We start from the raw sequence: 16,953 nt of genomic DNA, 5'->3' as shown, positions 1-16,953 counted from the left end.
TTCCAATATGTGATCCTGCGAATTGGAATTCCCTACCACTTTTATCCTCCACAGGAGAGTCGTGGGGGAGGAGCTGTGCCAACCTCAGCTCAACCTTGTTTGAGTTTGTTGTTCAGTATATCGATGAAACTGTGATATTTACTGTCGTTTAAAACTGGAGGAAAGCCTGTAACATACGGTATTGGTAGACAGTCAAAGTTGAGATATCGTACTTTGTTTTACGTCTCTCGATGTCCGTCCACCTGTTAACCGCAGAACTGTCCAGCCGTTTGCTGCAAGAGTGCAGAATGCAAGAGATATCGGTCGAGATAAACTGCTAAATCCGCCCCATCTCTCGTACAGTGCCCCCATCGAACTCTTGCCTTATCAATAACTTTGATACTTGCCTTCGATAACTTTCATGACAGTTGGGCCAATAGAGGATACGCAAGGCAATGGGCCATGCATGTGATGCCAAGTCAGGTGAAGCCCAAGATGTGGTTACTGCACTTGTTTCTGTAATTCATGCTGTAACGTTTTGACTCAAGCAAGTAATAAACAAGAAAATAATCCCCCGAGGCACCAATACAAGTGCCTCAAGACCTCTGGAGAGGCCTTGGCAGGCATCTGTAGCCAGAGCCATATGACACAGGGATCAGTATTAAATGCCTGGAGGGTCAACAGTGTGATCACATTGCTCCTCCACGGCCAAACACAGTGGTATCTGGGTCAAGTGTTAAGAGGCTGAGGAGGGGGTCCGACAAAACAACAACGTCTACAGGCTTTTGTGCCGACAGACAAAGCAAACAGCTGGGTCACGCTGTAACCTTGACTTTACAGAGAATAGCTTCATGGGTCTCAAGCAGCTGACTCGTCGCAGATATGCTCTCCCTTTGTGTTGACAGAAATAGCACCTGGCTTCATCCCTGACAGCTTTGGAAAGAGGAAGTCACTGCGGCGACTTAAACTGTAACATAACATGTACATGTCGAGATCGGCCTCCTGGCTCGTGTGCGGCCTTCAAGCCTATTTGAATCCTCCTTGTTCGCTCTACTGAAGACAAAGTACAGTTGTGCGTTGTGTGCAAAGGAAAAGCTGGTACAAAATTCTGAATATGCCGGAAAGAAGTCACACCTGTTGAATGGACACAAATTCACAGAGAAACCCTTCAAAATCTTGAGGAAAGTCTTCCAAGAAGTGTGGAAGCTGTAATCGGTGCAAAAGTTTGTAACAACTCCATATTAAAGTACTGTATAAGTACTTGAATACGTCATTACAGTCCCCGTTGGTGAAATGGTTTGGTTTGGTTTGTCTTTCCTAGCAACGCATCTAATTTTTACATACACATCCTGAGTTATGCTATTATGTGACTAAGTCACTCAGCAGATGAAAAGTCGCTCTCCTCCGCACTTGTGACGGTTACCGTGACAACGCACCAATGCTGAAGAGAGGAGTGGGGAGCGAGCGGCTCCTCAAGAGCGAGCGAGCGCCGCAGCGACGTGAGGCTGATGAGAGCAGAGAGAAAAGGTGTCGCCGTTGTTGATTTGAGCATTTACTCCCACTTTGGTTTAAAGAAGATAGACTTAAAGGAATAGGGACACCTTTTGTCAAAATACAATCTAGTTTTATTGAACTTTCATGAAACAGAGGCGAACAAAAACACACACACACGTGGAAATAAAACAACGAAACGAAAGGGAAAAGAAAAACATTCCTGAACATTAACCCAATTATTTCAATGGTGTTCATTTTAGAAATGAGCATGGCTGTGGTTGTTTCTAAAGTACGAGGAAATGGCTTTTTAGGGTTATTTTAACTTAAAGCTGCAGTGCCTGACTTTCATTGAGCTTTGTTGTTGATGTTTTTATACTATTATCGACGTAAGAATGCTTGTATTGCTGTCTCTGTCAGGCAAAACTATCAGACCTGAACGAGGGAGTGTCTGTGACTGCAGTAGAACGCGTCTTGCTTTGCTAACACAGTGTTTCTGTTGCCGCCGTCTGTCTTAACAGTAAACAACTCGCCTCCTGTGTAGCCGGGCGACACGAGAGCTAAACCCCGCCATACTGAGAAACAGAGAGCTGGTGAGACGTATTTGACTGTGGTTTGAATGTAACGGGACATTTGTTTGTATTTTAAAGTTACATGACTGATTGTCAAGCCTCTTCTCAAATTATAATCCGTAAACACGGACGTGCCGCTAAAAACACAAGCACAACGTGTAAGACTGGGAGCCAGTGTTTGACTAAAAACTACAGCGGATCCACCGGGTAGCAGATGCACGGTAGATCTAACACCACAGGCTCCATATCACATCCCTCCTGCTATTGCTTTTTCTAATTGGGTCATGCTCTATTTTAGAAGTCCCTGCATTTGTGAAGTAAATTCATGAGAGAGAATAGTGGCCAAGAAGGTGGCGACAGTGCCAAGGACACGGGAGACAGTAGGAGCAGAGGAGTTGCATAGTTGGGTGGTATCGTGTTTTCATATTGAGTGCTGCTGTGGGGTTGTGGTGAGTGTACCTGCGCGGCTCTGAAACATTCTCCACCTCCACGCGTCGCTCGTTTATAAAAAGGAGCGAGATGAGAGGTCTATTTATACAAACGTGGGGGTGAGGAAGTGTGACGGAAGGTGAGATTCGACGAGTTGAGGCTCATTATGGAAACACTGTGGATGTAAATTTACAGAGCTTACACGCATCGAGAAGTTTAAAATCCGTCTGAATTGTGGTTTAATATGAAGAAAAAAAAGAAGCTATAATTACACCGAGGTCTGAAAATGTCGTATTTGGCTCTAATTCTTCAAATCTTTTCCCACATTTAGAGAATCCGCGCTGCCCAGTGGCGATTTCTCGCCGATGTCGCGAAGTCTCACAGTCGGCTTCGGTTTAAAGTGCCTTACGGTGCCTTAAATTGAGCATTTCTTACTCCAGTCCCTGGTTCTGGAATGAACTCAGGTACGAAGCCGAACTCGAAATCCTCCAGTTGGTGGCGCACTCTTGTGCACGTACATGGCAACTTGAGTTTCTGTTCGAAGGTCCTCTGGGACCCACGCATCTACAACTGCTCGCTCAAAGAACTGAAGGACATGGGAGGCCGATCTCCTGGCAAGAAATCTGGTTTTAGTCACCTAAAACCAGATTTCTATTGGACAACACCACCTCACTACTCATATGTGCTATAACCCTAAGTGGAACTTAGACCTCCATTTCAAACAGAGCTCTTATTGAAACCGGTGGAGTCGCCCCCTGGTGGCTAACCGCCGTTCTCGCTCGCTTTGGGTGTCCACATACTCAAATTCAAATATTGTAACTTGAACGACTTTTTTTGAACATTCGCGTTTATTCACGTCCTTGCGTTGGCTTCTTACGAGGCCTAAGTTTAAAGTGTCCTATGTCTCTTACTCCGGTCCAGATCTTTTTTTTAAAAACATAGAAGTAGGAGTAGCCACTAATTAATAGATAAATGAATGAAGTATTATTGCTGCCTTGTGCTTTGTTCTTCATCTTCTCGCGTCGCAGCTATGTCTTACCTGTAAAAGATTTTAATCTCGATGCCACTTTCTTTAGGAAGAAATAAACTGTGGGTGTGTTTCTCATTGAATTTTGGGGTCAAGCGCTGGCCCAGGACGGCAGGAGGAAAGACAGGACGAGGATGATGATGAGGGAGAGGGAGAGCAGCAGAGAGAGGAGGAGGAGGAGGATGAGAGGAAGAGAGAGCGATGGCGGCCACAGGGACGTCAGTTTGGAGCCTCGCTGAAGTTCCCCTTCGCTCTTCTGCCTCTCTGCGTTTGGCCGGCAGATGATCAACGGCCTGACCTGTGATATGCTCTCCTGAAACACACAGAGAACATTTTGTAAACAAATACTGAGCCCCCGCCCCCCCCAAACACTGCCTCCTACTGTTTATCTAGATAATGCATCGTGTCAGTCGTCGACTTTTGAAGACGAATGATGAACCCAACGTCAGAGAGGCAGCCTTTATTGTCTTCATTTCTTTCCCATACACCATTTATATTGCTATAGCACCCCTAGTGGTAAAAAATACACCACAGTGTCCCTTTAATGATACCTTTTGACTGCAATGAACAAAAATGATCGCCAACTCCGCTTTTTCAACTCCGTCGACCATGAAGGTTATAAAATTTGAATTTGGAACTTGTATGTAAGATGTGCAAAACAACTTACAAAAAAACAGTAGAGGGGTCGCAGTTTCATCTGAAAAAGTCTCATTGTGCTCTTTAATTCCAACTTCCCTGCAATTGACAGATACATTGGTGCGCATTTTAATGTTATTTTAGCTCAAATATCCATTTTCATTTATTGTATTTATTATTATATTTACTCAGACATGTCAAAGAGTATATGGGCGTGAAAATGTGCCTTTAAAGTTACGGAAAATGTTGCGGAGAGCAAAGTAAAAACGTGTATGAACTCTGGGTTTATGACCAATACTGCAGCCAGCCACCAGGGGGCAATCCAATCAGGATAGTTTGGGAATTCCATCTTCATAAAGAGTCACTGTAAACACACAGTGAGGAAAATCTACCTGTAAATGCAAAAGCCTTCTCATGACTCTCTTTTGCTTCTTTTACCTCCAGGATTGTCCTGCTGTGTGCTCTGTCAGGACTCAGCCTCAGGTTCCAGCGATGGGACGTGTGGCTCCTCCCGCCGTCGTCCTCGCTCTCCGTCGTGTCCTGCCGCGCCACCCGTGGCCGCTTGCGCCGCCGCGAGCTGATCCGCTGCAGAGAGCCAGGCTCGTGGAGTCTGAGCCGGTTTGAAATCGCAAAAGGTACGGAGGGGGTTAGAGGGCGTCACCAGATTCACTGCACCCACGACATTCACCTGTGAATGAGCGCGTCACACCACACCTGCAGTCTGTATCCTCTATATCTGCATCTGCGTCACTCTCCCCCTGAGGATCCGATAACAAACACTCTTCCTGCAGAGGAATTTAGACAGAAAAATAAATGATATATAATTAAATATAACATATGTGAACGCACAAGCTGTTGTGACAAATTTATTGTGCTTATAGGAGGAGTTTGCAGCTTTTTCTTGCTGGAAACTAAACTCTGTAAGTCACTCTCTCCCTGCACCAAAATCCATAGAGAAAATCATGAATTTTATGTCACAACACACAGGAGTTGCTCATCCGCTGTTACTTCCACCAGTAGGTTTAACTATGCCGTCTTGTAACGTCTGCATTTTAAGTCCTTCATTCTGATTGACCCAAGTGACAAAAACGTAACCAAACGATGCAGCAGTAGAGCAGCAGCTCCTGCGTTCCAACATGCTAAAAATGAGGATTTTCTCAATGGGGGTTTGGCGCAGGTGAGAGCGTGGTTTGCACGCTTCCGTTTAAAGGCCAACAGTGGGACGAGGCTGCAAAACGTGTCGTTAAAGACGTGGCGCGGCGAGGATAAAACACGTTACCTCTGTGCCGTATCCCTCAGAGAACCTGGTTACCGTCGCTCGGCTCTTTCCACAGTGTTCACACAGCAGTGTGTCCTGAGGAGGGAGGAAAAAGGTTCAGGGGGGAGACGGGTAAGAAATCATCATTTGACAAACACTGGACATTTCCTTTGATTTGCACAGACTGGTCGGTTGGACGTTAAAGGCGCGTATTTAGAGCACAATTACAGACGGAGGAACGCTCTGTGGCCTCAGACGCTGAAGTGGGAAGACGGAGCACTCACCGCCGTGGGCGGCGTGTGTGCTTCTGGGTAAAGCGTACAGGGACCGGCCTCGCACAGACACACCACATCCACCTCGACACAGCTCGCCCCCATCTGAGAGAACAAAAAACACAGAGGCACAGAGAGAGACAGAGAGGATAAACAACAAGATTATTGTCCTCCTTTTTTATTTCCTACCAAGCACTTTTTTTTAATTATTATTTAAAATGGCTGATTCATCTATTAAAAATAATATCAGGGTTCAGAAAATGGCTACACACAAACATATTGGCTTGATATTATCTTTGGAGATATTCTTGACAGTGGTTTTATGGTGTATTAAGGCCTCCCACCACTAGATGGCAGCATAGTTTAAGCATCTCTTTCAATTACAAAGAAAAACTGTATATTGTTGATGGACATAACGACAGTTTTTCTTAAAATAGATCATTTTTCAGGGGAGTTCCTCATATTTTTTTATACGAGGTCCGACTTCATCTGTAACACCTAATATCATTTGGACCTGGAAAATTAATCATTTCCAAGAAATGTTTGGTAAATTCATTTAAACGTACCGTAATAATTTGTATGCATGTTATTTGAAACATATGCACCAAAAAAAACCCTGACTAAAAGTTTGGAGAAGGGGACCCAAAAAATTCTGCCGTGACCTATTTGTGGGTCCCGACCCAGTCTTTGGGAATCACTGTTTTGCTCTCGTTGCGACGCGGTTTGTGAGCAATAAAACGCGGCACGATATTGGCTTTGAAATGCATTGAACAGAGTGGAACAAGTGGAAAGCGGATCTTGGCTTGTAACCGAAGGGTTGCAGGTTCGAATTCCCATAGGTCCCTGAGCAAGGTACTCAACCTTCCTAATTTGGGAGGGTTTCTAGTAGAGGATGGGTTAAAAGCAGAGAGGGAACTTACCCTACGGGTCCCGATAAAGGACTCATTTAATTATTGTATTTCGGCAAACGGACCAAGATCCCCCAAATATGACGAACAATTACAAAAGTACGTTGAACTGGCTGCTACACCCTTGACCCTTCTCTAACTATTATTGTTTATTATGTACATTTTAGCTACAGACAGAGGAAACTTAATGACCTGTGCATGTATATCTGTAGCGGTTGTTGAGTTCGGTGTTAATCTAAGGCAAGGTAATCTACTAAATTTGAGTCGCTAGTCAATACAATTGACTATAAATGATTTAAATGTGACAATAAACACTTAAATGAGTTATCATGACATAAAACCAATGATCCAAGACTAATAATTATTGTTAAAATAAGACAAAAGTAGTCGACTCTAACACTACTCTCGAGTATATTTAAATCTTCTCTAGGTAAATTTACAGTAAAAGAGCCACTTTTTACAATATTCTCGGGTTAACTGTTCAATTTAATGTTCAATTTACAGTTAAAGAATCCAATTTAACAATGTTGAAGCGTGTCTAAAAATGGCAGAAGCCATCTGCACTGAAAAAAAAGAAAAAAGATTGTAAATCAAATGTAATAAAATATCCCGGTTCAGTGGATTCTAATGACATTTGTGGCTTCGTAACTTCTCCTCCTACTCACATTTTGAAACTGCTGAGAAGTGAAGGAGTGATGGAGCAGCCTGAAGTGACTCAGGCAAAGACGTCACAAACACCAGAGCCATAATTACACCGCGACTTTCCCACATTAGTCACGATTTATCAAAAAAGAATCTAGATTGTGTCATTTCCCGTCGTGCAGACTATTGACCTGAACAGAAATCGATAAGTTCACCTCGCAGTCGTTGGCGAACGTCTCTCCGGAGGAGAAGAGGCGGCGGGAGTCAGATTCTCTCTGTAGCATCATGACGTCTGAGCTGGATCACACACACACACATGTTTACAAACAATTAATCCTTTCACTCTTCACACTGCAACACATGAGCAAATGAACGTATTATTCTATATTTCAAGTCATGGCTTTGTAACTGTGTATATCTTTGTAACTCATCTTGAAAGTGAAGTAACCCTGAAAAAGTCAATTTAACACCAAATTCTGATTAAAGGTCGGATTAGAACCAAATGCTCTTTGCAATAATGTTAAATGTACTATAATTTGACACTATTCTTGAGTGCATAGAGCTGTTTTAATATTAAATTTACATCATATGAGTCAGATTTAAAACGTTTCAAGCATATTTCACTCTTTTAGTGCTAAAGTTACACTAAAAAAAGTCCAATTTGACACTATTCCCGAGTGTATTTGTCTTTTTTTATGTTAAATTTAAACAAAAAGAGTTCAATTTAACACTATTCTCGAGTGTATTTAGCTTTTTTATGTTAAATTTACACTAAAAAAGTCCAAATTAACACTATTCTTGAATGTATTTATCGTTGTTCATGTTAAATTTACACAAAAGAGTCAAATTTTATAATATTTATGAGGGTATTTAACTCTTTTGACGTTAAAATGACACTAAAAGAGTCATATTTAACACTGTTCTCAAGTGAATTCAACTATTTTAATGTTATTTTAAAGTGTCATTAAAAGGTACAAATTCAAGTATGTTAATTAATAATATATAATAATAATTCAACAACAATATATAAAAACGATAACAAGTTTTTAATAGGAATATAACAAAGGTTTGATACTTTGAGACAACGTTTGAGGGAAATAAATGATATTTTTTTTATTCATGAAATTCATACAATTTTAATTGTAAGGTCTTTTTTTTCCCCTGAACTATGAAGGACTTTATTTCATGTTATGTTATTTTTTCCTCTGGTGGTGAATCAGTGAAGTGCTGAGTGTTTGGTGATGATGCTGTAAAAAGAGATTTGTCAGCATCATCATCATCAGCAGCAGCAGCATCATCACCACCTCTGCAACATCTGTGTGTGTGTGTGTGTGTTACGTAACAGCCTACGACAACAGACAACTTTTCACATCAAGGGAAAAGATGATCATACAGTGAATGGAATTTTCTGTTGTTCAAATATAAACATATAATATTTATACATATATATGTATTAACATATGGTCATTTTGTATAAATGTGGAGAAGAAAAAAAAGTCAAAATAAATAAAAAATAATTACTCATATTATGAATAAATAAAATAAACAGTGACGTACCTTTAACGCATCCTGTGCGGGAACATGGATCCGAGTGTCTTAAAGGATGAGGAGCAGCACGCGCCGCCGACGCTCATTGTAGCGCGAGGAAGAAGAGGAAGATGAAGGAGCCATGAGCTCGCGCCGCTGCTTCGTGTGGATGTTTGACATTGTAGCGGATCCCGAGTGTGACGTGACGTCAGCGCGAGCGGATGACACGCGGAGGGAGTCCGCGCGCGCGCTCCTGTGTTCCCGAGGGAAAAAGACAGGAGCGCGGACACGAGCGGCGGAAGAGGGCGGTGTGTGTGTGTGAGGGGAGGGGAGAATTTCCGTTTGAGACTTACTTTCAAAATAAAAGCGTCTTTGAAGCGCGTGAGGTCAAAAGGGTAGTTCTGGTTTGACGCAATGAAATCTAAACCTGCTGAAAACTTTCAACTTGGAAACTCAGAGCAACCTCAAATACCCAGAGTTTGGATTCCAAGATGGCTGCTACTTTTACCGTAAATACCACTTTTGATGTATTTTTGGATTTAGATTTTTTGGGGTTGGGGGGTGCTCCGACTTCCAAGTCCCAATGTAAACGAAACGCTGTACAACTCTATGTTGCTGCTTTATCTTCTTGTTAGACGACCTTTTCTAGCTTGATGAGAGTTTCTTTCAAAATAAAAGCGACTTTGTAGCGAGTGAGGTAGTTCAGGTTTGACGCCATGAAATCTACACCTGCTTAACATTTGTCGTCGGAATCGCCGAGGTCTTGAGCTCGGATTTCCGACTTTGAAACTCAGAGCAACCTCACATACCCCCGAGTTAGGATTCCAAGATGGCTGCCACCCTACAAACACTGCTTTTATCGTCAATGCCAATTTTGTGGTTTGTTTTTTCACATTTAATTAGTCGACTACATTTAATTGCGTCTATGTTTTTTGGGGGTTTCTGACTTCCGATGCAAATGAAATGCTTTAGCGTAACTCTATGTTATCTTAGGAATATGGTTGCAACTTTATCTTCTCTTTAGACAACCTTTTGGGGGGGTATAAACCAGAAGAGACCATTTCTGTTGAGAGGGTGGAGCTGGCAGAGAAACGTACCATCACTACACCCTAAATCTAACTCTACATATTTAATATGTTTGAAAATTGAGTGCACACGCAATTGATGGACCAAATCACAGCTGTTGTGACTTTGATTCACTGTGGAAATGTGAAAGTGACTCCAAGAGGTTCATAAATTGATTCTGGTGTTTCCAGGGTTCCTGGAGTAGACTCTTCATATTGTTCTACCCCAGACAGCATTCTAACGCTGGATTATAATCTGTGAGTGGTTTTGCTAACCCACCAATTATCATCATTCAGACAATGACAAATCCCGTCTGCCACTGCATTGTTGCACAGAATGTGTGGTACGCAAGTATGTTTTCGTCTTTCGGGAAATGAGCCGTTCAGTTGAGAAGATTGGTACACAAATTTTGAAGATGTGCACTGATTAAATTGAATTCAAGAGTTGGAGCCTTGAATGCCGCCTCGTCAGATGTGCATGCCCCTACCTTAACCTCAACTTTACAAAACGCCAAGTGTGTCCAGCGCAAAATTCAGCTCATAGTGGACTTTGCGTGACAAAACAGAAGCTCTAGTTTGTCCAACAACTTAAAAGCCTCGACATTCTCAAAGCAAACTGGTAGCGATTACGCGTAATGTTCTCTCTGATCGTTATCTCGCGCGGCCGAGGCAGAGTTGAGATGCACTCAGCAGTTACAGTGGGACAGACAGACAGACAGACAGACAGATGAAAAGAGATGCACATGTTTGCACATACAAAAACCACCCGCACGTACACAGGAAGAAGGAAACTTAAAGTCACTCAATTCTTCTTCTTTGAAGGCCATAAATAAGGTCTCAAACCTGTTTGTCTCTCATTTTCACCTCCCTGGTAGGTTGAGGACATTTATATCTTCTTCTTCTTCTTCTTCCAGCTTCTCCCTTCAGGGGTCGCCACAGCAGATCATCTGCCTCCATCTTGTCCTCTTACTTGTGTCCTCATGTCCTCCTGCACAACGTGCGTTAATCTCCAACATTTAGCAAAGGAGATGTCTAAAAATGTCAACATTTAACAGAGGCGTGTGGTGACAGCGCCGCTGAAAGCCGACAACGTCGTGGTTGTCATCCAATAAAAAACCTGAGCTGTCCCGCGAATATACTCATTTCTCAACAAAAAATCTCAAATCGGAAATCTCAAAAGTTGATGACATTCAAAAAAGATAATATTATACAAATACAATCCATCTGCAATATATTAAAACTAACGAAGGACACTTTGTTTTACGGCATACTGTCGTTTTAGCACATGGATGTAACTTTCAAGTTCAAAAGAATACAAAGAAATGTGTTTATTTACAGAAACTACATGTTTAAATCCTTTCTGTTGATCAATAAATGAATGTCCAAACAAGCACATTTTCGCCTAAATGTCCCACGAGCCCCGCTGCAGACGGCAGGGCCGCTGAACGAGATAAAGTATAATTAGGGGGAGGACTAATGGCCAAGGGAGGGATCCTCATTATGGCTGCATGTGGACCATGCAAATGACCCCTCTGATCACATACGCTATACTAAAGGCTTTGGACAAACGTAGTATACCCTTGAAGAATGAAATGACGTTTCCTCCTTTTTATCGTTTTACCAAGTTTGGCTGCAGCGTTTCGGCCTTTATAAGACGTTGCACCACACCGCCCTCCATAATTGTTCTCTGCGCTGCGTAATGAGCTCTGCAGAGTAATGTTTCTTCGAGAAGTTCAGCATTGTAACATGCATTGGCTCATCAAGGCGCCTTTGCTGTCTGCAGTGAAGGAGTGGGGGATAAAAATGGGGCGCAGGGGGAAATGTGGTCACTTGTGCTGTTTTATGTGCTCACGGGGGAGAAGGAAAGGCAGCAGCAGAGGGAAGTAACAGATCATTAGGGGCAGATGGAGAGGTTTGTGTATACACAAGTTGCAATACCAACAGGAGATGAAGGCTCGATAAGGAAATTAAGGGAAAGGGTGCAACGCAAATAAAGCAAATCTGATGCACCAACGGTCCGGTGTGACTCTGAATCCCTCACTCACTATCACAGAAAGAGAGCGAGGGGGGGTGAAAGTGAAGGGATAGCTGCAGAAGCTTGTCATTTGGATTTTCTGGAAGAGCAAATGCGTTCCTTGGATTTTTTCCCATCAGACTTGGATGCAAGACTAAACACAACCCTTCACAGCTCACATGAAATGTTTCTCTGAGGTCACAGGTCTCTGGCGCACGAGCCGGGCTACGGGCGACTTTTGGATTAAAAAATACGGCTCCGTCATTTTAGATTTAAGGGAACAAACGCTGCACCCAAGGCAATTGCAGGGTACACTGAAGCGAGAACACCCAGAGGTGGTTCGGAGATTGTGATTTGGTCGTGTGAGGTATGTGCTCCTGTGGCCAACAAGTGAGGCAGTGCATCCACAGACATTCAGAGGCTGTGTGAGGTGGTGGGGACTGCTCAGTGAGAAGAGGAGACGAGGATGGAAGTTTTGCTTCTGCGCGGCGCATCAGGACTCAGATGTCTTTCGTTTGATCAGATCAGAATAGGAATTTTATATTTATTACGCTAAAGAAGCAGTGTATTTGTTTTGCAGTGACTTTTTCTTCAGTTCAAAAAAGACACGATAGCCTTATTTGTCATGGCAGTGCCATAGAATATCGTCACGTCTGTTTATTGAGTCGGAGGCAACTGTGAAGGGCCGATGAAGGAGGCAGATCAAAGCAAGGATAACCCACTGGTGTGGGATTTCGACCAACCCTGGAGTTCAATCTTGAAACCCGCAGCCCGTCTGTGCCTTAACACTTTGGACTTCTCTGACCTCTGGGACGAGGAAGATAGCACAGAGGACGAGGGGACAGCTTCAGTCAACGATTCGTCAACATGTCTCCAATGCCCACCTCCACCACCTCCTCTTCCTCCCCCTCCTCCTCCTCTTCCCCCAGCTTTGTCCCCTCCATCCCTTAAATGTGCAAACAAATCTCGCACCTTGAAGCTCCACTGGAGGGAAATGGAGAGTTTGACACCCCTTCCTCGGATGACACGCTTTGGGACTCAAACTATTTGGGCTGCTCTGGAACCAGTCCATTTAGACAAAAACCGACTGGAGTACCTTTTTGAGTCTAAAGGCAGTAGCACCTGCTTTAATGGAGCCTGGCGACAGGTAAGGAACCACCGTTTTGACACACTGGGCACTTTGTAAACCTTTAGGTAAACCACCACTAACTGTCAGTGTCCACACACATAGTCCAAAGATGTGGCTCGTGGTTCAGTTAATCAGAGACTCTAAATCACCCATTTGTGTGGATGTGAGTGTAAATGGTAATTTGGCCCTTTTAGACCATGTGATAGGTTGGCCTTCATGGATCCTCAGGGACCGTAGGGACTGTAATGATGGAAAAAAAAGTTTATAGAGTTCAAATTTATACGATCAACACAGGTTACGTTGGGATGAGTGAAGACCCTGAAGGTCTGTCTCAATCCCGGGACAGAATGGCACCTCCCACCCTAAAAATAAAACTGAATTTAGAACACAACAAAAACCTTGCTTATTTTGCATCTTATACTTAACATACAGATATGCATTAACTCCACTCCATCCACCCAGTCCTCAAAGGATAAGTGTGACAGACAAGATAGAGTGGTACATCCATGGATACATGGAAACGGTGGCAGAATGCTTAATCTATGTGATTTTAAAACATTTGAAATCATTTACATAAAATAACCTCATATTTGTCTTTGCAACTCAACACAGAAGCAACCATCTCTCTCAGTGTTGGGGATGAAGCGCAGTAACATCATAACCATTGCACTGAGCAGCCTGCCCCCACCCCGCCTCCTCCCGCCTGCCATCTACAGCATGGACAGCAGCGTGCTAGACAGGGAGGACGTTCAGGTACAGCCGACATCATGTCCTCCAGAGTTTATTTGAGAGTCAGCATTCGATTAACCTTGTCAAATTTGCTTCTGCCGGGCATAGGCAGGTTATTGTCCGTGTATTAATGAAACCTGAGCGGGACACTGTGGGAGAGCAGAGGCAGCAGAGGGTCCCACACCAGTTAACACTCTAATCTCATGTCTTTCTAAAACAGCGTCTTCAAACATTAATCCCAACAGAAGAGGAGCTCTCTCTGATCAAGGAGGCCAAGGCCCAGAACCCTCAGGCATCTCTGGCCCAGGCTGAGCTCTGCCTCCTCACATTAGGGGAAATCTCTCACCTGAGCTCCAGGCTTCAGCTGTGGGCCTTCGCTCTGGACTACGATTCCTTAGAGAGGGTAAGTGCCATGGATTAAAGAGTAATAGAGAACAGAATACAGAGGTTATTACACATAAAGACACTTCAAGTACATCAAGGCTGAAAGAAAATCAGATACAGGGTTTTACCTGCATATTTACCGGTTCGAGCCCCGGTTGGAACAAGGGCCTTTCTGCATGGAGTTTGCATGTTCTCCCAGTGTGTGCGTGGGTTCTCTCCGGGTTCTCCAGCTTCCTCCCACAGTCCAAAAACATGCAATGTGGGTGGGGATTAGGTGAATTGGACACTAAATTGACCCGTAGGAGTGAGTGTGAGAGTGAATGTCTCTAGCTGTGTGTGGCCCTGCGATGGACTGCCGAACTGTCCAGGGTGTACCCCGCCTATCGCCCGATGTAGCTGAGATTGGCACAGCACCCCCCGCGACCCTCTGGTTGAGGATAAAGTGGTAGATGATGACTGATGACTGACATTTAAATTTGAAAAACTGACCTAGTAAAAACAAATGTAACCTTTGTTGGATAACCTGGATGGTGAAGTAGGCAAGAAGGTAGTTTTTAGGTAAGTAGTACAAAAACATCAGTAGGTAGGTAGTAGGGTCGATAGCAAGAAGGTCGGTATGTTGGCAGGTAGATTGGCAATAAAGTGAAAGGTAGGTGGGTAGGTAGGTAGGTAGGTTGTAGGGTTGATAGCATGAACGTAGGTTTGTAGGCAGGTAGATAGGCAAGCAATTGAAAGGTAGGTAGGTTGGAAAATAGGAGGCAAGAATGTAGGTAGTTAGGCAGGCAGACAAGAAGGTATGTAGGTAGGTTGGTAGGTAGATAACAAGAAGGTAGGTTACAAGATTGGTTGGTTGGTAGGTAAGTAGGGAAGAAGGTAGGTGGGTGCATTCGATAGGAACAGAACAATGGTCTTTATTGAAATCATTGTCTACAACACTGTGGAACAATATATGTCACGTAGAAATGTGCCTTTAAATGATAAAATATAGTTATATATGTATTGGTAGGATGTAAACACGACTAAAATGTTCCCAAAACAAACGTTATGAAATATCTGTCCTACCAGGAAATTGCGGAACCTCTCTTCCATCTGAAGCTGGCTATGGAACAGCTCGCAGCTAGCCACACGTTCAGATGTATTCTGGCAACTGTGTTAGCAATCGGTAACTTTCTAAACGGATGTAAGGTGGGTGTGTTGTGACCTCATATTGTATGCCTTCCTCAGTGCAGTCTTCGACGTTACTAAGGGTTTCTTCCACAAAATGTATTTGTCAAGGCTCGCGGCTTTGAGCTGAGTTACCTGGGCAAATTGTCCCAGGTGAGAGACACACACTCCCGCCAGCCTCTGCTGCACCATGTCTGTGTGCTACTCCTGCAGCTCTACCCACAATCCTCGGATCTCTACTCCGACATCAGTGCTGTCACTAAAGCTGGAAAGGTGCGTATATGCACGTGTGTGTGTGTGTGTGTGTGTGGTGTTCAAACCAAGTCACATCAAAGTGCACAAACATCTCCTGTGCTTTTTTTTTTATTTCACAGTGCGACTACTCCCAAGTCCAGTCCAACCTTTCTCAGCTAGAAGCCACGTGCAAAGCATCATGGGAGCAGCTGAAGATGCTGAATAAAGCTGAGGAAAAGAGGAAAGTGGGGAAGGGGGAGAAATGGAGAGATGAAGTCCCAGAGGGTTCACTCCGTCACCAGCTGCCGAACACTTTGAAAGAGTGTGAGGGGAAGCTGAAAGTCCTCAGAGCGGTTCACCGTCGGGTTATCAACAGGTGTTTTAGTTAAAGCAATAACACGTCGCAGTTACTCCTCGGATGAATCTAGATGCATTCCTAAAGCGTTTCGTGTTGCATTTCTAGGTTCCACTCGTTCCTGTTATTCCTGGGCTACTCCCGAACTATGGTGCGAGACACCAAAGCCGAAGACTTCTGTAAAACCATTAGTAACTTTTCTCTGGAGTACAGATCCACACGGCAGAGCATTCTGCTCCAGAGAGAGCGGGAGCAACAAAAAAATGGGTCTGAAAGCCCGGCTCCCAACACTCCCACCGGCTGGAGGAAACGTCAACAAACTCCCATACAGGTTTTTTAATATACAATGCTTTTACGATGATGTGAGAAATACATGTAGTATTTTAATTTTTTTAAAAAAACTCTCTTTCTACAGGAGAAAAGTGAGGAGCAGTGTAAGTTGGAGGAAGTGCTAAGGACGCCCGAATCCATGCTGAGGCCGGACGCCACTCTGCCTCGAAACCGCAGGAGGATGGCTGACACCCAAGGTGATTTACGTTTTAAACGAACCTCTCCCTGAATTCTTTATATTTTAGTCTTTCACACGTGTTATACTGAACCCACATTTGTTCACTCCTCAGGTCCTCTCTCTCGGAAAATGAAGTGGTGACCCTGTTGACCGACGTCCTGTATATGACGCCATTCAATTACAGAATCACTGGGGAATAAATTAATGGACAGGTTGTTAGAATCACTGTTTTTGTTTTTTGTGATGCTTACTAGTCTAATGGGGTGTGTGTGACAAACACTTCACATGCCATCCAATGTTAAATTATTTTTGAAAGCAAAGATGTATTAAAAATCTGTTTTAATAGGAAATGTGCTAAACGGCTGTGTCTTTGTATGCTCTAATCAAAATGGCGCTTTTCCATGATACAGTTCTTGACACTACTCGGCTCTACTCTAATCAGGTACTATCACTAATGGAAAAACAAAAACAAACGCGTAGTGCTGAGACGAGTCGTGTTAGAACTGCCAAAAGTGCCAAAAGTGAACACAATTTGACTGTCAATCTATCTATGGAAATTAATCTAATTTTATTTTAATGTGTGCTTTGCTTGGATGCATAAAATATAGCTCCAACATCCAGGTTATCAGGG

At 43.5% G+C, this 16,953-nt stretch overlaps 2 protein-coding genes across 3 annotated transcripts; one reads left to right on the top strand and one right to left on the bottom strand.

Annotated features, from left to right (window-relative positions):
* Positions 1-1,581: 1,581 nt before the first annotated feature.
* On the bottom strand, positions 1,582-8,992 carry si:ch211-63p21.1. Of its 2 annotated transcripts, none has more exons than XM_044020318.1 (7): positions 8,772-8,992; positions 7,406-7,511; positions 5,677-5,769; positions 5,414-5,488; positions 4,849-4,919; positions 4,573-4,744; positions 1,582-3,811 (listed from the first exon to the last, which is right to left on the bottom strand). In XM_044020318.1, exons 2-7 carry the CDS (start codon positions 7,499-7,501, stop codon positions 3,590-3,592), a joined length of 729 nt encoding a protein of 242 aa, XP_043876253.1. In that variant the 5' UTR covers positions 7,502-7,511; positions 8,772-8,992; the 3' UTR covers positions 1,582-3,589. The 2 variants fall into 2 exon arrangements, with proteins under 2 accessions (XP_043876253.1, XP_043876254.1); XM_044020319.1 differs by having other exon boundaries at positions 7,430-7,511; positions 8,772-8,989.
* Positions 8,993-10,923: 1,931 nt separating this feature from the next.
* Positions 10,924-16,556, top strand: si:ch211-63p21.2 (FH1/FH2 domain-containing protein 1). The gene is made up of 9 exons (XM_044022205.1): positions 10,924-12,966; positions 13,561-13,701; positions 13,898-14,080; positions 15,127-15,246; positions 15,337-15,498; positions 15,600-15,835; positions 15,923-16,145; positions 16,230-16,341; positions 16,435-16,556. The coding sequence occupies exons 1-9, from the start codon at positions 12,508-12,510 to the stop codon at positions 16,461-16,463; spliced, it is 1,665 nt and encodes a 554-aa protein (XP_043878140.1). The 5' UTR covers positions 10,924-12,507; the 3' UTR covers positions 16,464-16,556.
* The last annotated feature ends 397 nt before the right edge of the window (positions 16,557-16,953 follow it).

This window comes from Solea senegalensis, linkage group LG3 (genome assembly GCF_019176455.1).
Source record: "Solea senegalensis isolate Sse05_10M linkage group LG3, IFAPA_SoseM_1, whole genome shotgun sequence".
NCBI lineage: Eukaryota > Metazoa > Chordata > Actinopteri > Pleuronectiformes > Soleidae > Solea > Solea senegalensis.
Note: the sequence above shows the minus strand (reverse complement) of the source record. Positions and strands in the feature narration are given on the sequence as shown.